Source organism: Neophocaena asiaeorientalis, unplaced genomic scaffold (assembly GCF_003031525.2).
Source record: "Neophocaena asiaeorientalis asiaeorientalis breed wild unplaced genomic scaffold, Neophocaena_asiaeorientalis_V1.1 scaffold133, whole genome shotgun sequence".
NCBI lineage: Eukaryota > Metazoa > Chordata > Mammalia > Artiodactyla > Phocoenidae > Neophocaena > Neophocaena asiaeorientalis.
In genome coordinates, this window is record NW_020174429.1 from 6,704,607 (window position 1) to 6,726,144 (window position 21,538).

General features: G+C 37.9%; 2 protein-coding genes across 4 annotated transcripts in view; one reads left to right on the plus strand and one right to left on the minus strand.

Annotated features, from left to right (window-relative positions):
• RAB27B (RAB27B, member RAS oncogene family) overlaps window positions 1–1,102 on the plus strand; it is a 57,084-nt gene extending 55,982 nt beyond the window's left edge. The window contains exon 6 of the mRNA XM_024756828.1: window positions 810–1,102. Coding sequence (XP_024612596.1) covers window positions 810–999 — 190 coding nt within the window. The 3' untranslated portion in view covers window positions 1,000–1,102. The remainder of the gene's footprint in view (window positions 1–809) is intronic.
• A 12,263-nt stretch (window positions 1,103–13,365) lies between these two features.
• CCDC68 (coiled-coil domain containing 68) overlaps window positions 13,366–21,538 on the minus strand; it is a 51,580-nt gene continuing 43,407 nt past the window's right edge. For all 3 annotated transcript variants that reach the window (XM_024756803.1, XM_024756801.1, XM_024756802.1), the window contains 2 exons: window positions 16,525–16,601; window positions 13,366–14,093 (listed from right to left, as the gene is read on the minus strand). In XM_024756803.1, coding sequence (XP_024612571.1) covers window positions 14,036–14,093; window positions 16,525–16,601 — 135 coding nt within the window. In that variant the 3' untranslated portion in view covers window positions 13,366–14,035. The remainder of the gene's footprint in view (window positions 14,094–16,524; window positions 16,602–21,538) is intronic.

Genomic DNA, 21,538 nt, shown 5'->3' on the forward strand with positions numbered 1-21,538 from the left:
TAATTGAGACACAGAGGGATTGAGTAACTGATGGAAGGCCACATAGATAGTAAGTAGTAGAGCTAGAATTCAACCCAGGCAGACTGAGATCAGAGTCCATGCTTTTCAACACTGTACTCTACCGCCTCTCAATCGATAACTACAAAACTCTAAGGAATGATACCTGACCTGGACATAATATTGCAATCATTTTCCTAGCTGAGCTTAAATGGCAGCTCTTTAAATTTTTTAAATATTCCATGTAATTGTAAATTGACTCCCAAGGCAGAAATTGTCATTCTTTTTCAAATGTAAGCATCTTTGCCAAATCTGTCCATTTTTTACTGAAGGATTCTCCTTGAGAGCTTTATAAATGTACATGTCTTTTTGGAACTTTGGATTCCAAATAAATATAGACTGTATTCACATAAATATCCTATACAGTGCCTGCTTAAATTCTAAATCAGACCTCTAGATAATTGATTGGAGGGAAGTAATAGTTTTAATGGTAATATTGATCACTAGTTTAGGCATTTTTACCCTCTTAATCTTTAAGAATCAGTGATGATGCTTTGGCTTCAAGTCCCTGATTACCTCCTGTATCAGTTTCCTTGCCCATAAAACTTGTTACACCCATACTAAAAAGAAACCCACCAGCTTTCACTCACTGAGGAAAAACAAGGATGTTTTCCAACTCAGCCAGCAAAATCGTGATTATTTCACAATCTCTCAGCCAGCCATGTTGTTGCATGTGTGACTCATTGGCACATCTTGTTGTATCTTTTCTGGTTCCTTCCTCTCAAAAATATTTGTCATCTCTTCCATGCTAGCATACCATATTTTGAAACAAGTGCAGCGACTGGCCAGAATGTGGAAAAGGCTGTGGAAACCCTTCTGGACTTAATAATGAAACGAATGGAACAGTGTGTAGAGAAGACCCAAGTCCCCGACACTGTCAATGGTGGTAGTTCTGGGAAGCTGGATGGGGACAAACCAGCAGAGAAGAAGTGTGCCTGCTAAACTTTACCATATGAACCGATCATCCAGAACCCCACGCAAGCATCACTTCCAAAAAGAGTGACAAACCACACAGTTGTTGTTGAGTAGACCATGCATAATGGCATGTCTTTCTTCTTCTGCCAGAAAATCTATTTTAAGAAATCACAGTAGTCAACAGTGTTCAAGAGTTGACCAGTTGTCCCTGAGGCCCATCCAAACAAGATCAAAGATTTTCCATCGTCATCATACCATCATGGATGCTCAATTTGTTTTCCTTATAAAGAAGATGAGTATATAAGAGAGCATACAAGAAGAAAAATATCAGGGAGTTTTCAAACCAAAAGAACCAAAGGTACCTTGTCACATTGGGGACAAGAATAAGCTTCTAAAGGGATAACATAGAAAGATGACTTTCTTAAATGGTTGGATTTACTTCTTATATAGAATCTGACTTGTACTTTTATAGGTTTGCATTGGGAGAAACATTAGCTAAAAATGCATATACACAAAAAAGAATTCTAAGTGATTCATTAAGAGTGACATTACCATGTACATCGTATAAGCTGTGCTAGAATGACTACCTTACGAGACGATGAATGTCAGACTTCTGAGAAAATGTAGGAGACTGTGTAATAATGCCATTTGTATATTCTTAATAAATGGCAGATAGACAAGAATAGGACTGTGAATGACAGAGGACAAGAGAAATGCCCAGGGAGAAAAATGAAGGTATGGGAACATGGCATTTGGGCAACTGAAATTAAATGTATCTGTTACAGATGTCTGGGAGAGATACTTAGCCAAATTTCACTCAAGCCAATTAGAAGCTGACATTATCAGTTGGGATTAAGGGAGTCTCCAGAGGTTTGCATTTCCAACAAAATTTTAGAAATTGGTGTAGTGTTCGGCTTCACATTTCATATTTCTTAGCAATCATGATAAAAAGTCACAAAGAGAAATTAAAGATTGCTGTTTATTAACTGTCTCTTTATGCACTCAAGAAAAACTATTTAGCCTTAATTTTTGTAGATAAAATATGTTGGTGATATGAAATAAAAAGTGACTATTAATTCTAGGTTTCTTTCTGATTTACAAAGTACTGGAAACTCTAAATCACATTACTCTCCTCCAACCCACACCCACCCCTGGCTTTGAATCAATTGTAAAAATAGAGGGATGTCACTTTGTAGATCAACAACTTAGAATAATGATGGATCGATTTTATGGTCACTCTGAATTTTCATGTCATTTATCACATAAAAATTGACGATACATCATGCCATATTACAGTGTATTTAGCATCTGTTTTTATTTTGCCTAAGGCAAAACACCTATGCTTGAACTATATTGGGGGGTTGGCAGAGATGGAGCTATATCTTATCTAAGCGAAACTTTTGTTAATGGCTTTATTTTTCACATAATGCTGTCTTTTCTTTCTAAAAATGATCACAAAGTTATTTTCCATTGGCCTATTATTATTGCATCTAAACATTGGCTTTTGATTTAGTTTCTGGTAAACGTAGGCCACTCCTATTACTATTATTTATGTATTTCAGTCGATTTTGTCAATAACAACGTCATCATACTTTAGGTTTTCTCTTTTTATTGTGAATATATGATTTTTCTACAGGATAGTTCCTCTTTGTAGAAAAATTTTCCAATTAAACTCCACTTTTCTAGACTCTCTGTATATTTTTTGTTAAGTTACAAACATAGGAAACTCTAAATCCCAGTCCCCCACCTTTAACCTCCATCTGCCAACCTCCACTGGGTGTCAATCAGTTTTAGGAACACAGATCCAAGGGACTGTCTAGTTACAAGACCCAGAAATGTGCCATGAATCCAGGTAACTTGGAAGCTTTAATGGAGTTAGTCCTTAACAGATTAACAAGTTCTCACTGTCAGCTGCCCAGGTCCTCTGATTTCTGCAGCACGATGCCAGCTTCTAAGGTTGGTCATGAGTGGGTATTCACTCCCAGGATGCTTTTCTCTGTGATGCTATTTATGACCTCAGTGCCTGTGCCAGGAGGATAGGAGGCTATTAGCTATCGTCAAAGATGTTTCTTCTGAAACGAATATGAGCAAAAACAATGTAACCATTGGTGTGGCAAAATTTGGTGAACTTTTCGGTCATTAGGTCGATTTCTCCTTTGGATTCAAATTATGATGCCCCCTGCATTTCCACAACAGGAAACACTTAGCCTTTCTAAAATCCAAAAAGCATTTTATTTTGGATATGCCTTTTTGTTTCTATGTATTTTCCAGTTACATGATTGATTTACTTATCCAAGATTCTGTCACTGTCAGTTATTTAACAAGCCTTTATTCAGGGTCTATTTTAGGATCATTATTTGATAGCCATAGCATGAAGCAGAGGGTGACGATGCTTATAATTGAAGAACTATTCCTATAAAAATAACAATTATTGGGTAATCTGAAGAGGAATGAAATTTAAAACAGACAAGAAAATTAATTTAAAATAGTATTCTACTTATAAATAAACACTTAATCTAAAAACAATGTTTTCTCTGTCAAGTTTGATGTAAGACCCTGAAGTCTATGTAACCATTACTAGTAACCATTACTCTTTCATTATTTCAGAATTAATTATTCTGTATAATTCATTTTACAATTTCAAATTGACTTGGGGTCACGAAGTATACAGACTGCTTTTAAACAATTGCATACACCCTTTAATACACAGCAATATGTATTACTTATTTCGTCCCAAATGCTTTAGTTAACCATATCGTATTTTGGAGAATTATTTAAAATGTACATGAAGTTCCTTTCTGATATAGAAACCATTTTGGAAGTGTTTACACTGGTTTAATGTTTACATTGCTCTAATACAGTGCCTCGGAGACCTCCTTGACCAGATTTGTCTCCAGCCCCATAGCTTATTTCCTATGATACCATGTTGTAGGAAGGCCTCACAGAGACTCTAGTGCAGCTAAAGGTATTCTGAGGTTTTCAGCAAAGGATATAAGAATCTTATTCAAATCTGGAGATTATTACCACCATCTCCTCGTCACTTTTTAGGGAGTGGGCATTATTTGAGACTCTGTGATTAGGTACAAGGTTACCTTTTAATGTAAAAAAAAAAAAGTCCTATGAAAAATGTATCAAATATAGTTGAGAGAACATGTTTGTCTTGGTGTGATGAGGGTAACAAGTCACAAATTGGCAGGAAAAAAAATGCTAAATGCTGGGAATTGAGCTTGTGGGTCTCTACATAAGAATTTCAAAACTCCGGCCAGTCCCACTCCAGCCAAGTTGCTGTCATTTCCATATTATCAGCTAGCACGCTGCAACAAATTTGAAACCAGCGTTTTCTAAAGTAAATATTTTACCTGTTGTGTTTAACCAGATGGGACATTCTATGTATCAGTGGGTGTCTTTGTTATGCTTCTCGTATGTTATTCTCTGCCAATCTGTACAGATAGGAGGAACAGGGCGAGAGTTTTTATCAGGCGTTTCTTGTCTTCTTTATAAGAGAGAGAAACGTGACCGTAGAGGAGGACTCACTACATTAAAAGATAGTTTACTAACAGCTGAAATATTCTTTAAAGTGTAAATTTTGTCCACTGGGAATCAACAAATTTGATGAAGCTCGTATACATTCTCACCAATGGAGTGGGTGCATCGGTTAGAAGGAGAAGCAATATGTGTGTAAAGAGATCCAGTGTATAACTAGATGTAGCATATAACCTGGAACTAAAAATTTGAGGGAGAATCCTCATCCATAAAGAATTTTTGAGATTAAAATTCTAATTGTAAAGAGATAATATTGAAGTTTCTGGTGTCCTAAGATACTTAATAACTCTTTAAAAGGAAGATCTGGGAGCTACATTAGCCAAAGTGATAGAAAAGCTGTCTTTCGCCTTCTACTCCCAAGCTTGAAAGCATTAAAAGAAGTCTAGTGTATTTGAATATTTTAGGGAAAGCTTTATCATTTTTAAAGATTCCAAGATACTGTCTATGTTTGAAAAGCTTGTCTAAGAATTCACCAAAGGCTGTATTTTCTTCTTGATCTTTGACCAAAGTGGTATAAGTTTATTTCTGGGGAGAGTGCTGAGCTCTTGAATATGGAAAGTAGATGGAGAGTATTCTCTGAGATGAGTGTTGTCTCAATGCTTTATAAATCTATGGAGATACTTGTCTCATAAAGTAGAACTGATAAAAATAAAACATTGTTAGCTGAATAGGGAATTTTATAAACTTATTGCCTTGGAGTTCTTGGGTAGAGACTCAACCACATTGACATTGTTGAGCAAGAACTATAGCGATTAGAGATTAAAGTTGTCTAAATAGAGTTTCTAACTATGGCAGAACATGGAGAAGACCATACTTAGAAGGTTGATTTTTAGGCAGGAAAAAAAAAAAAGACTGACAAAGTTGTTTGTAACCAGATCTATGGCAAATATTTAGCCATTATTTTTATCTACCAACTAGAGGTTTATGCCCTTAAAACCAAGCTAATAAAAATATTGAAACACTAAATATTTCATGATTGGCATCAAAATTTGAGAAAATTGGAAACATTTACTCTATCTGAATCAAATTTTCTCATAAATTGCACTTTAATTTTTTAAGAAGTAGCATCACAAAGATGCCTTTCTGCAGAGCTCTTTTTACCAACAGCCTATGATTGAGATATTTTCTAAATTCATATTTAGAGAGAATAACAAGCAAACATAAAAAACCATGAGTACCAAAATAATGGGGTTATTTAAAAAGGTGTTCTCTTTTGAAGAAAAAGAGTACAAAGAAATTGTCTTTGAATTGAGTTATTTAAATCTGTTTTCGAGTTCATTTTCTTTCCAACTGGTCGTGGAAGTCATGGCTATTATCCCTCAGTCGACTTAGTCATTAGCAAGTTCTGTAGGAGCCGCATGTCTGTTCTTAACCTAATGGATCCCTTATTTAACCAATGGCTGTTGTCCTTATGTCTGCTGGCACATCAAAATAGTATCTGTCCCTAGCAAAGTAATAACGTATGCTTATCCTTACTCTTCTCCAGGTTATTTTTTTCAAATGTTATTTGAGAGGAAGCCTAGTATTTTAGAAAGGAAAGTGGCCAAAAAGAACAATTTGGGGGCCATGGGTATGTCATTAAATATGGCTTCTCCAAGTAGGAGGCTTATAAATCCTACATGCCTCACAGGGTTCATTCATGTCTGGCCCAAAGGAGAACATATATAGAAACTGGTTTGTAAATTATGTTCCATTTCATAAACTAACACTATTATCCCAAGCTAAGAATAATAAAATATCACAGCCATACTTTCACAACCGTACTTTCACAAGTGTTATAGCAGGGACAAAACACTAATTTTAGTAGAGATATTGGAAACTTGAAATGGGTAGTCGGCTTACTGTCATTGTATTTGATTGAAAATGTTTAATATATCTCAAGTTATTGAAAAAATATGAGTTCTATTTCATTTTGTAGGTCATCTTGTATTTCTCTCAAGGAATCCAGTTACATTCTAGATAGTATATTACAATCTGGCCAACATCCTCCTTGTATAAATAGGGCTTCTGTGTCCACAGCCTTATAAAAGATACTGACTGTATCTGAAATTATCCCACTTAATGTGTTAAAAGTAGACAACGTTCTGGCGTAATACTGAAGTGCTGCAGTGTGCCCCAGTGGGCTACTTTTAAGTGATATTATCCTCAGTTTTAGGCTAAGCACGTTCGATTGTTTTCTCTGTCATTTACTCAGATCTCTGTTTTGTCTAGTGCCATGAATGTAAGTTAAACCCTTAAACACGGAGTTTTTATTCTCCGTGACCCTGAATAGACTGTGGTGCCTGACAGACACTGTTAGGTCAGGATTTTGTTGTACCAAAGTTCTAGTAGCTTCAGAAATCAGAGCATCCAATGGTTTTGTGGTGTGTGGGTTTCAAAACTATGGTTGAGAACTGTATTCAGTGATTGTTTCTGCACTTTGCAAATAAAAATGCATTTTTATCAATTATTTTGTATATTCAAAGCAATCTTATTTCTGTGCTGGAGTTGAATGAATGGTGAATGGGGAACATTAAATCAGTATCAGTATGGGAATTGTATCCCATTAAAAGTGATATCCATTAAGAACTAGGAAAGAAGTGATTTGGATTTGGCCAAGTGGTTTGTTTTTTTTTTTTTTTACATCTTTATTGGAGTATAATTGCTTTACAATGGTGTGTTAGTTTCTGCTTTATAACAAAGTGAATCAGTTATACATATACATATGTTCCTATATCTCTTCCCTCTTGCGTCTCCCTCCCTCCCACCTTCCCTATCCTACGCCTCTAGGTGGTCACAAACCACCAAGCTGATCTCCCTATGCTATGCGGCTGCTTCCCACTAGCTATCTATTTTACGTTTGGTAGTGTATATATGTCCATGCCACTCTCTCACTTTGTCACAGCTTACCCTTCCCCCTCCCCATATCCTCAAGTCCATTCTCTAGTAGGTCTGTGTCTTTATTCCTGTCTTACCCCTAGGTTCTTCAGAGTCTGTCATACAGTGAAGTAAGTCAGAAAGAGAAAGACAAATACCGTATGCTAACACATTTATACGGAATTTAAGAAAAAAATGGCCAAGTGGTTTTTATCCATCTCTCTAAACTTTCTAATTTATTATTTGTTTAAAGGCTGGAATTTTCAAGGGACCTTTTCTAATAATTTTAAATGATACATTTATAAAGTTAGCAGTTAGCATGTTACAGTATTCCATGGTATGTCAACACCTCAATGTATTATAACCTATTTCTTCACCATAATAAAATGCTGAGGTGGGTGGTAGTATCTCCTTTAGTTACAGACTGGTGACAGGACCATGTTCAAGGCCAATTCAAGACCACAACCATATAGCTTCCTCTTAAATGTTCATTTGCAAAGGCTGCCTTGTTCCCAGAGTTGTTCTCCCTCCATATGTTACTTAGATAGGCTTTGCCAAGATAATGATGAGTTTTTAATTTAAAGATAAACAACTCTCCCACTGCAAGCAAATAAATCCTTGGCACCATTCTCTCAACTTTACTCTATGGTAGCAGTAATGCTGTTTCACACAGGCAGAATCTTTTGCCTCCTGGATTCATCTTAAATAATTCAAGACAAGTCAGTAGAGACTTGCTTTTCCTAATGGTTTATAGGGTGTAAAAATAGTCATAACATGCCCCCTATTGAGGAAAAAAATAAGGCCATCTTGTAATGGTAGGATTTCTCTTTTTAAAACTGGACGTAAGGTATTTGTATGATCACAGTTCTCTACACCAAGGAAAATTTCATTTCTTTTTTTTTTTTTTTTTTTTTTTTTTGCGGTACGCGGGCCTCTCACTGTTGTGGCCTCTCCCGTCGCGGAGCACAGGCTCCGGACACGCAGGCTCAGCGGCCATGGCTCACGGGCCCAGCCACTCCACGGCATGTAGGATCTTCCCGGACCGGGGCACAAACCCGTATCCCCTGCATCGGCAGGCGGACTCTCAACCATTGCACCAGCAGGGAAACCCGGAAAATTTCATTTCTAATATGGATTACTACTTGTGGAGAAAGAATAGCTGTAATAAGAGTGTGAGCATTGCTCTTCTGTTAGAAACTCATTTAGGGGACTTGCATTATGGTTTAGGAGGCCAACACACTAATTATAATTTGACTGAGGCTATATTGTAAGTAATAGAAAATTTTTGTGATAGGAATCAGATTTTTGAAATTATCATCACTTTGGACCATTTCTGTAGGTCTCTGAGAGAAAGACTCTCTTAAAAAACTCTCTTTTTTAAACCTTTAACCAAAAGGTTTTAAAGGAAAAGCAGCAGATTTCAATCTCTTTGATTGATTCCCTAGAGAAACTTACATCACAAGTTCATTCCCGAGCAACTTGGCATCATGTCAACACATTGGATTATGAAGCCATATTACCCAGCCTCACGGGAGCTCTGCTCCTCCCTTGACTTCCAAGAGCAGTTCTGCATGAGTCCTCTAGGCCAACAGGGTAGGTCAAAACAAGACTTCTCAAATGAACCTTTTAAGGGCAGTTTTCTCTTCACTGCCCCTTCCACAGAACATGAGCTTGCTCTGTATGCAAATGAACCTTTTAAGGGCAGTTTTCTCTTCACTGCCCCTTCCACAGAACATGAGCTTGCTCTGTATGTCAGGGAAACATGGGCAAAGGAGGGGACTGAGATACAGATTCCTGAAAATCATTAGCTTACCACCACTAGGAAGTCAAAAAAGAACTTGAAGGATAACTTACTAAACAAATAAAAGGGATGGCTTATACAATGGAAATGTGAAGGAATACGCTGCGTGGAAAATAATTTAGACAGTCCTGGGGCTTATTCTTTTTTTTTTTTTGTATACGCGGGCCTCTCACTGTTGTGGCCTCTCCCGTTGCGGAGCACAGGCTCCGGACGCGCAGGCTCAGCGGCCATGGCTCACGGGCCCAGCCGCTCCGCGGTATGTGGGATCTTCCTGGACCGGGGCACGAACCCATATACCCTGCATCGGCAGGCGGACTCCCAACCACTGCGCCACCAGGGAAGCCCCCCCTGGGGCTTATTCTTTACATGCCCGTCCAGCTGATGTCCTCCTGGCTATTCCGGAATACACCTGGCCTGCCTGCCCCTAGGGACTCATGCACTTGTGCTTGCCTCTGCCTGGACCCCTCTTCCACCAAAAAGCATCTCCTTCCAATCACTTCCCTAGCATTCTTCCTATCTCTGCTTAAATATTACCTTCAAAGAGAGAGGTCTTATTTAAAATCAGTATCCTATTTAACTGACCAATCTATACACAGTTTAGTTTCAATTATCGGTCAGATAAACATTGCCGCCACAGCCTTTCCTCCCCGGTACCTCCCTTTCCCTATGTTCTGCTCCACTTTTCTTCAGAGTCCATAGCACTTCCCTGAGTTTATCTGTTCCTCATCATTGGAAGATATTTCCATGAAGGTAGAGATTTTCCCCTTTTCTTTCTTCCCTGCCAGATGCACCTCTTCCCTCTCCCCACTGCTGTCGCCTTGGCATCTAGAACAACGCCTGGCAAATAGAGAGCCCCAATAAATATTTGGTGAAAGAAGAAATGAATGAATCTAGTGTGAGAAACGAACTGGGTGGATTGTAGAATAACATAGTGTTAACTTAAAATTTTTTTTACTACTTTATTGAAGTAAATGTTTAACTTGTACAATTTATTGATTTTTTTGTCATAAAACATACCCATGAAAATATGACCATTATCAACACACTGAACACGCTGTTAACTTCCCAATGTTTCCCTGTACTCCTTCACACTCTCTCCCTCTACTCTTGTCCCCAAACACTGATTTGCTCTCTGTCCCCATAAAATAATATGGTATATCCTCTGTTTTTCTACTGGATGTTTTCAAGTGTAATAATTTGATATTTATCCATTGTTGTAATATTTGTGGTTTGTTTTTATTGTTGAGTTATATTTCAATATGAAGGAAGGAAGGAAGAGATGTAGGAAAGGAATCATAATGTTTATGATATTTGTTTAAAGAATTTTTAGTTATTGATAGATTGGATCCCTACTCTGACATTGATAAAGATTCTATAATTATTTTCAGATCAGAAGATTTCAGGTCAGCTAAGAATTTTCAAAGTGAAGCAGTATGAAAGAATTCGATAAAGTGTGTGTTCTTAATTTTATAATGCTACCATTTTTTTCAAATTTAGAATAAAAACATAATAGATTACTTTTGCTGTTAATTTGGATTCACAGAAAATTAGGAGAAAAATTCAAGGAGCTATCTAAATATCTGCTCACTGACAAAAACTATTTATTATGGGTTATATTGTCATTAACAGTCAAATAACAGCTACTTAATTCATTTATGCATAATAATTTTAATGTAAAAAGAAAAACAAACCCCACAAAATATGGCATCAGTTTTCTTTATTTTAAGGCATATCATAAGCAATTATTAAAATGGTATATATTATACCAATTGTTTAAACATTTCTTAATGATAATTGGTAACAATGTATGTAATCAAAGTGAAACTGAGTTTCTTTTCATTTCCCACCTCCATGTAGTTACTTCATAGCCCACCTCAGACCCTCTTATCCAATACTTTGATTAGTATAATTATAAGTACAAATACTTTGACTACAATTGAGGTTTTTGTTTTTGTATTTTCTGTGTGGTACTAGTTTTAGGCTAATAAATTTCATTCTCCATTGTAATGATTTTTTATCACTCAGAAATGTTTATTTAAAGAAAGAGTTCAAATGATGAAGCCGAAATGATGAGGAGATAGGAAATAATCCATACGTGACATATAAATGATCTACTGATGTTAGTAAAACAATACTTTTGTATTTGAAGAGTTCAGATCTTTTTAGGCTTCTGAAGCTGCTTATTCTTTTTCTCAAAAGATCCAAACACCATCCCAAAGTGAAGCTGGAGACCACATGAGCAGGTCCTACCTGTATTACATTGAACTGTACATCTGTGTTCAAAAATGAATATGTGAAACCCACATAAAATTCAACAGTGTCCTTCCATTTTTGATTTGAAAATACATTATTCTAATGGAAATCATCCAGGCTGTTAGGTCAGTTAGATGGGTCCATTCCAAAAGCTCACATTTATTACAACCCAGCGTGATGGTTGGGGTATAAGAGGAACCTAAGTGATCTCTAAGTGAAAGGTGAAATCTCCTACCACACTGCAGACGCTTAAAGCAGAATTCATGATCCCAACACCCCTACACATGTGCCAGGAAATGCATTACCAAAAATCTTCAATGTGGCATAAAGGCATGAATGATAAGGATAAAATTAGCAGATTTTTAGCAGGAAGCTTTTCTGTACTAAGTACTCACGAGGGTAGACCAACAGCGAAAGGCCAACTCATCTCAGCAAAGTATTTACCTGATTAGTAAGTGTTGTTTCTGACTGTCATCCACAGCGTGGTGCAGAAAGCCAACAAAAAAGCTGTGTTTGTTAAAGTAGCAAAGAGAGAGACATTTCTATAGCTGGGAGGTATCTCAGACCACCAGGTAGGAGTATCAATAGTCAAGTCAAAGGTTCAAATGTTCGCTCCATAGTTAGCAGTTAGGAAAATTACTTAATCAATGACAGTATCCTCCTCTGAAGAACGGGGATAATAATATGACCTATTTCTGAGAGTTGCTGGGAGGATTAAAGAAATTAATACAGGTGAAGTACTTAGAATTGTTCCTGGCATAGGGTGACAGTGTCCTAAATGTTATTAGATAACTACACCTTAAAAACTACAAAGCAATAAAAATAAGAAGTATGAAACTCACATACATAGTTACGCAACATTGCAAGGATTACAGTACTTTGCTGAATTTAGAAAGATATTACTTCATCTCATTTGTAAATACCTTTAAATATTTCATAGATCATACAGATGTTTCACATTCTACCTTGAAAGGCATGAAGCATCTTTCCTGAGAAAATGTTTAGAGTTATACACCAAAGAGAATGATGAAAAAACCTACAGGTAATTCACCTTTTAGGATGACAAAGGTCTCCCATTATGCCTTTAGCTGAAGTGTGTTCTGCTTTCCTGAGTGTCAGTATGTTTGTCTTTCTACAAGTTAGAGTTTTCTTTTACTTATAGCAATTTCAAATTCCACCTGTAACGAATGCATGTATCAAAATGTAAGTCACTTTCATAAAATCACTAGACATATAATTCCAAGTTCATGAATTCAGATTCCTCCTGGCTGCAGACAGCAGCCACTGTTCCTTTGAACCCATAATGAATACCTATTTATGGAGGTATGAGCTAACAGCACTGTGTTCTATTCTTTCCTCTAAACATTTTACTTAGATAATACTAACAAAGATCGAAAAGAAAACCAGTCACAAAGGCAGAATCACAAGGTGTATTTCTTTGTGCTGATGTGTGGGTTGCCTCTAGCAACCAAAGTTCAATCTCAGCTGAAGAACAGCAGCCTCCTAAGGTGTTGTGAAGCGGCAGAATTCTTGAATTTGGAGGGTTGTTTGGTTTGGGGAATTAGCTAAAAAGAATCTACTCCTTTTTCTGCCTTTAATTCAGTAGAGAATAACTCTCCCACAAACCATGGGTTAGGAGATGAATTTATATCATGGTAAGATATTTCTTATTATCCAAAAGTCAACTTTAAAATATATCATTTATTCACACACAAACACACACACAGATATCGCAGGTTCAGTACCAGAGCACCAATCTAAAGAGAATATCACAATAAAGCGAGTCACATGAAATTTCTGGTTTCCCAGTGAATCTAAAAGTCATGTTTACACTATATTGTAGCCTGTTAAGTGTGCACTAGCATTATATCTAAAAATATATATATACATACCTTAATTTAAAAACACTTTATTGCCAAAAATTGCTAACCATCATCTGACGATGCAAGGTTGCCACAAACCTTCAATTTGTAAAAAAAAAAAAAACACCGAGTCTGTGAAGCACAGTAAAAGGAAGCATGCCTGTATATTCTTCCTTATATTTATGTACAGTCAGCCCTCTGTACCTGCAGGTTCCACACCGACGACTGTCCATGGATGTGGAAACCATGGATACAGAGGGCCAGCTGCACTCTGCCATTTTATGTATGGGACTGAGCATCCGAATGGGCTTTGGTACCCAAGGGGGCTCTTGGAACCAGTCTCCTGTGGATACCTAGGGATGACTGTACATAAAAACCACTATTGAAAGGTCAAAGTTGACAACCTTAACCAGTCTCTTCAGCAAAAATCTGCCAAAAAAAAAAAATTTAGTTGGTTTTTTTTTTTAACTTTAAAGCAAAATTCATCTTCCATCGTGGGAAAGCATTTGGTTTCTTCATCCATTAGTAAGTTTTGAAGAAAGAGGTCCTTTCTTTGAATACATATTGGTTTGATTTTCTGAAATGTCATCTTCCTGCAAAGTTATTGATGTATACATTAAATATAATACAATACATTCCATTAAATACTGTCATTGAGCAGTTTTTATATGTAAATTTAGACTGTGTTTCAAGGAGTAAGTAAGACGCAGGTAGTGGTCTTTCTCATTCAGATCTTCAGCCAGGCGGCTCATTTCCGTAGCCTAACCAACATCAAATATGGGGTCATGCTTTCAGTCTTCAATTCACTGTAGAAAAGACCACACAATTATCAAAATCGAGCACATAAAGCTTTACTGACATAACTGCTGTACCACCTTCATTACCATCTCCACTACTGCTGTACTACCAAGTCTGAACGAATTGCTTTAACCGAATTGATGATGGTTAATTGATTCTAATTCCCCATGAGGCACAGTAGAAGCACGTTATGGATGCATTAACCTTAGGTAAATGCATCTGGTTGTAAGAGGACAGGAGTGAGGAAGAGTGAGGGTGTGTCTGCCCTTCTACTCAGTGAAGACGTGCACCAGAGTGACTTGGAGATGGGACACACAAGTCGACTGTTCTGTCAGGACGTTTTAGTTCTGTGGGTTTCTCATAGCCTAAACTTCTCTCCTCACTGTGTGAGTCTAGTTTAAAAAATATGTATACACACACACACACACACACACAAATATACACACGCACACATCAATATGTGTGTGCACACATATATGTATATATGTGTGTTTTATTGTTGCTGTTTTGCTGTTTTCTAACAACCTGATCCTTAATACCCAGCAAACCATTTCTTTGGTGTTCAACTTAAGAAACATCTATACGTTCTAATGCTTGGGGGAAAAAAAACTTTTTTTTTTTTCTTGCACTGACTGAGAGAATTCTATTTTATGAGTGATTTAAGAGATTTGCCAAGATTAATTTTTAAATATATGTGATGCTTGTTTTTTTTGCATTAACGGCTACTTTTACATTCTAATTCCTCCCGAGAGTTATAATTCCATTCTACGTTGATGAATCGAGACTTACCAAACCATACTACCACTTACATTCTCAAACGGCCAATTGGTCAGATTTCATTTGGCAAACATGAGACCTACCATTATAGATATATCATTACTATTGGAATTTCTACCAAAATTATAAAACAAAGGGCATATTCATTCCAGTTTCCCTATTTCAATTAGGAAAATTTCCCATTTGACCTTTCCTAAGTCATAGGGAGAAAAAAAGTCTTTAAAACTACCTTTATTAATGAACTGCAGCTAAAGAACTGGCCATAGACGTCATTCTCTCAAACTCATCCCCTCTGTACCAGCCTGAGTCTCATCACGCAATACTGGAGTCAGTACAATATGGAGACCATGTGTTGCTCCTTCCTCTGCTCCACTCTGGCTCCATTCCCTCCAGGGTCAAAACAGCTGCGGTTGGCCATGATACCTCACTACCCCAAGAGGATGTATCTGGTAAAGGAGCTAAAATCGACCATCCTCCCTTTCCTTGGAAAGTCATGCTTCCCTTTCTATTCTAAACTCTTCATCTCTTCCTGCTCTGAAATGTCTGCTTCTCTTACTGCTTCTGAAATGTGGGCATTTCACTTCCTCTTTCAATACTTCTCGGGCTTAATTTTTCTTTATTAGACGTTGCAGGGCTATTGGCCAAAACGTTAATGACTTAGCCTCTGAGGGCCCAAAGATTTTAGAAAACTTGATGCACAATGCTTAATCTCTAGTCTCTAATTACATACATCATTAGCAAAGTGAAGCATGGTTGCAGGGTGTCTTGAAGAGGGAGAAAGATCTACTTGAATCCCTAGACTGGGGCTAATCATAGGGGACCTGATTCTCCACGTCAGGCACTGTGCAGAAGAGAGTTTCAGAAAATGGGTTTCGGCCCTAGAGAGACTAGGCTGGAAATTCAAAAGTTGCTAGAACAGGAAGTTTTTAGTCACTTTCCAAATGATTCATGTAATTACAGACTATGTTTTCTTTTAAGTGATAATTTCATGGAATTTTATGAAAATGAGACTTGAGCCCAGAAGTCTTTTTTTTTTTTTTTAAACAAACCTGTCACTTCTGATTCTGTCAACATTAGAAAGTGATTTGATGGTTTCTACTATTATTTCCATTGCTTTAGGGGTCATTATCATTGCTTCATTCATTCGTTATTAGGTAGTTGTTGAAGACACTTGCCTTTAACAATGCAGGAAATAAAGGGAAAAACAAGGAACTATTCCTGCCCTCTTGACACTTACAATCGACTTGAGAGACAGACATGGAAACCTAAATAAATACACATGATTTATGATTAAAATGCCCATCGGTGACACAGAAAATATGAGCAATGGAGGAACAAGGATGGTGGAGGAGATGATCTGTACTGTTTGGATTAAGTGTTGAAGCCAAGACTGGGCTTGTTTTATGCCAAAGAAGAGGAAAAACGATATCTAAATTTGTTCATTCATTTACTCATAAAGTAAGTATTCGTATATCAGGCTTCAAGGATTCAGTGGTTAACAAGATTAATAGAGTCCCCACTCTCAAAGAACTGGGAGACAGACCGTAAACAGGTGATTATGTAAGTATTAACTGAATGGATAATTTCTCAAGTGGTATAAATGTCAACCGTGTTCAACAGGAGTCGTGAAGGCAGACGGTGGGGGCGGAAGAGAGGCCTTACCTTGTAGAGACGGCCTTGGATACCTTCGGCCTAGGAATTTCAGACCAAAGTGCCACCTTGGTTTTTAGTTCTTTGTTCTGAAATAGAAAACAAAAATTGTGCAGAGATCACATGTGTGTTAGCACATTTACTAGCCATGTGCTTAGTGTTTCTGAACGACCCACCATCTACATCCCTCTTTAGCAGTAAGTCTGTTGTTCCAGTCACTGTATTAGAACACAGAACATAGCCAGTTGCGAGTCCCCAAATATTACTTCTGAAAATACAAACACTCCTTGAAAAATGCATAATTTACCAAGGGATTCAAACTTAGTATTCTGACTTAGCCTCTGAAATTCAACAGCTGAACTCTCTGTTTGAATTTACAGTTTCTTTTATATGGACAGATGCGAAGAACTTCATGAAAGAACTCTATTAAAGAACCTTTTGAAAGACACGCACAATATTTATTACACATTTGTCTTTCTTGTGCAATCTCTTGATTAGAAACTCCGTGAAAATAGGCACCATCTGTTCTTTTGGTTCACGGCATCCTTAGCCTCAATTTTCTCATCGAAGCCTCAGTTTCTTCATCTCTAGTAGTAGTGGTCCTGACTACCACATATAAGGTGGAAGAAACAGATATCATACGACCATAATATTTTAAATCTGGAAGCACCTTGGAATTCTGGGAGATAATGCAAAGGCTAATAACAGGAAGGGAAAGCGTTTAAGTTTTCAGGTACAAACCCTAGCACAACCACTTGCTAGCTGTGTGACCTCATTTAGTTTACTTATCCTCTCTGTGCCTGATTTCCTCATCTGTATTAACAGATATCATAGTCCCTTCTTCACAGGTTCTGAAATGAAATAAAAGTACGTAAACTACTCAGCTCGGTGTCTGGCACAGATTTTAAGACTGAAAGGCCGTTGGTTATGACTTTCTAGTCCAAGGCCCATTATTATATATTATATATAAAAACTGAGGTCCAAAGAGTTTAAGTGCCCAACATCTTGTTCAGAGCAGAACTGAAGATTCAAAGTCAGGTCCTCCGATAAATGGGAAGGAACTCCAAAAAAGAGGGGATATATGTATAAGTATAGCTGATTCACTTTGCTGTACAGTAGAAACTAACACAACATTGTAAAGCAACTATACTCCAATAAAAATTAATAAAAAGAAAAAACCCCCACAAAGTCAGGGCCTCCCGGTCCAGAGACAATACTTTCTCTACAATGCAGCCAAGCCAAACGATTTCTTTTTACAGATCTGGAAAGTGAGACTTTCCAGTGAAGACTCATGCCCAAGGTTGACTTGCCAGTTGGCTGCATGGGCAGGCCAGAAGTCCTTCAAGGATACATCTGTACAGAAAGTTCTGGGCCTGAAAGGTAACCGTGGGAGGAAGGCAGGAGAGGCGCCATGGCTTTCAAAGAACAGCAACACACCAGCTCCCTTCCCGTGTAGGAAATGAAGGACTGAATAAAAGTTATTTTGTAAGACTCCATCTGCTGGTTTGGAGTAAGCCAGCACCAGAATGCATGGTTTTGGGAAATAGACACCAGAATTTTGATGGAAGCAGAAGAGTTAATAATTCTGAGTACCTAGCAAATGTCAAGACTTTTGCCTGGTGTTTTCCAGACATTCTTTTCTTCGATACAAACTCATCTCTGAGGAGTAACTTTCATTGTTATGTATGTGAAAGAAATAAAGCTGGCAAAACTCAAATTGACGAGGAACCTTGCTTCCAATGACCCACAGGTAGTATATGCAGCATGGCTCTGCAAATGTGCAGGCTTTATGCAGGCCTGTCTGACTCCAAAGCTCATGCTCTTTTCCCTGCAAGATGTTATTTTTCTGTGACCAGAGGAATTCGCCCAGCCTCCTTATATTACAAATAAGCAATTGGTGGAACCCAGGAGATAAAGAGACTCAGTGATTTCTGAAAGGATTCCAGGTATGATATATAGGAAAGAGAAGACAGCAAACTGTCAGGGAATTAATCAACAACGAATCTACCCCAAACATCCAGCCCCCCACAATACACCCAGTTACTCGGTCCCTGCCATGTCTGCAGCACCATACCAGGAGCAGAGGGAATGTGACACAGCACAAGAAAGGATAGTATCTTCCCTTTTAGTACACAGGATGCACCGTATGGTGGAGGTGATAAACATGTGACCATTCAAAAATTAAAAATAAATAAATTAAATGTGATTCAAGAGATGCCATAAGGCAGCCAGTAATTCAAAGGTATAAACAGAAATCAGTGTGACTAGAATAATTTTCCTACACAAGGACGTTTAACCTGGACCTTGAAGACAAGGTGAAATGGGTTAGGTGGAAAAAAGGGAGAGAAGAAAGATGAAGACACAGTTCTTAAAGTGTAGCCCTGGAATCAACATTCGGAACATCCCCTGGGAACTTATTAGAACTACAAATTCCCAACCAAGCCATTGGACCAGAAACCCGGGGTGGCTGGGTGATGTGTTTTAAGATGTTCATCAGATGATTCTGATGTCTGCTCACATCGGAGAGCCACTGGACCAGAGTAGTTTTAAATGTTGGTTGTAATTTAAGTTTTCAGGTACAAACCCTAGCACAACCACTTGCTAGCTGTGTGACCTCATTTAGTTTACTTATCCTCTCTGTGCCTGATTTCCTCATCTGTATTAACAGATATCATAGTCCCTTCTTCACAGGTTCTGAAATGAAATAAAAGTACGTAAACTACTCAGCTCGGTGTCTGGCACAGATTTTAAGACTGAAAGGCCATTGGTTATGACTTTCTAGTCCAAGGCCCATTATTATATATTATATATAAAAACTGAGGTCCAAAGAGTTTAAGTGCCCAACATCTTGTTCAGAGCAGAACTGAAGATTCAAAGTCAGGTCCTCCGATAAATGGGAAGGAACTCCAAAAAAGAGGGGATATATGTATAAGTATAGCTGATTCACTTTGCTGTACAGTAGAAACTAACACAACATTGTAAAGCAACTATACTCCAATAAAAATTAATAAAAAGAAAAAACCCCCACAAAGTCAGGGCCTCCCGGTCCAGAGACAATACTTTCTCTACAATGCAGCCAAGCCAAACGATTTCTTTTTACAGATCTGGAAAGTGAGACTTTCCAGTGAAGACTCATGCCCAAGGTTGACTTGCCAGTTGGCTGCATGGGCAGGCCAGAAGTCCTTCAAGGATACATCTGTACAGAAAGTTCTGGGCCTGAAAGGTAACCGTGGGAGGAAGGCAGGAGAGGCGCCATGGCTTTCAAAGAACAGCAACACACCAGCTCCCTTCCCGTGTAGGAAATGAAGGACTGAATAAAAGTTATTTTGTAAGACTCCATCTGCTGGTTTGGAGTAAGCCAGCACCAGAATGCATGGTTTTGGGAAATAGACACCAGAATTTTGATGGAAGCAGAAGAGTTAATAATTCTGAGTACCTAGCAAATGTCAAGACTTTTGCCTGGTGTTTTCCAGACATTCTTTTCTTCGATACAAACTCATCTCTGAGGAGTAACTTTCATTGTTATGTATGTGAAAGAAATAAAGCTGGCAAAACTCAAATTGACGAGGAACCTTGCTTCCAATGACCCACAGGTAGTATATGCAGCATGGCTCTGCAAATGTGCAGGCTTTATGCAGGCCTGTCTGACTCCAAAGCTCATGCTCTTTTCCCTGCAAGATGTTATTTTTCTGTGACCAGAGGAATTCGCCCAGCCTCCTTATATTACAAATAAGCAATTGGTGGAACCCAGGAGATAAAGAGACTCAGTGATTTCTGAAAGGATTCCAGGTATGATATATAGGAAAGAGAAGACAGCAAACTGTCAGGGAATTAATCAACAACGAATCTACCCCAAACATCCAGCCCCCCACAATACACCCAGTTACTCGGTCCCTGCCATGTCTGCAGCACCATACCAGGAGCAGAGGGAATGTGACACAGCACAAGAAAGGATAGTATCTTCCCTTTTAGTACACAGGATGCACCGTATGGTGGAGGTGATAAACATGTGACCATTCAAAAATTAAAAATAAATAAATTAAATGTGATTCAAGAGATGCCATAAGGCAGCCAGTAATTCAAAGGTATAAACAGAAATCAGTGTGACTAGAATAATTTTCCTACACAAGGACGTTTAACCTGGACCTTGAAGACAAGGTGAAATGGGTTAGGTGGAAAAAAGGGAGAGAAGAAAGATGAAGACACAGTTCTTAAAGTGTAGCCCTGGAATCAACATTCGGAACATCCCCTGGGAACTTATTAGAACTACAAATTCCCAACCAAGCCATTGGACCAGAAACCCGGGGTGGCTGGGTGATGTGTTTTAAGATGTTCATCAGATGATTCTGATGTCTGCTCACATCGGAGAGCCACTGGACCAGAGTAGTTTTAAATGTTGGTTGTATATTGGAATTACCTGGGAGGTTTACAATCTAGTGATGCCTGGGTCCTACCCCCAAAGTTTCCATTTAATTTGGTTGTAATCTAGGTTCAGGAGTTTTCAAAACTCCACAGGTGATACTAATGTACAGTTAAGATGAAGAACTACTGAACTAAGGAAAGCAGAGACAAGATGTGAATTTTGTACCTTCTTACCCCTCGGCATCTACACGGAATAATATCTAAAAGATGGAGCAAAAATCTTCACACATGAATCATTTCACTGTGATATTTCAAGAGTTAAGCACTTAAATCTCACTCAGGAAATGTACTTCAGATTTGACAAATTGATGATATAGATGTTCCTTGTATAATGGAGATATATCGAATATACACTCCAAACAAGTGCAGGCATATATCAGGGCCAAGTACGTGGCTAAGAAAAACTCCTCTCTGTACAGTACTTTACAAGTTATGAAGCACAACTTGAAACACAATATCATGATGACAACAAGCACTGGAATAAAAATATTTTTGTGGCTGGACAAGTATGTAGAAGCTATTTGGAGTTTTTCCAAAATAAACTCCTACTTTCTGAAGTTGTTGCCTTCCAAACATTGCAGAAGCATAAGAGTTATCAGCTTAG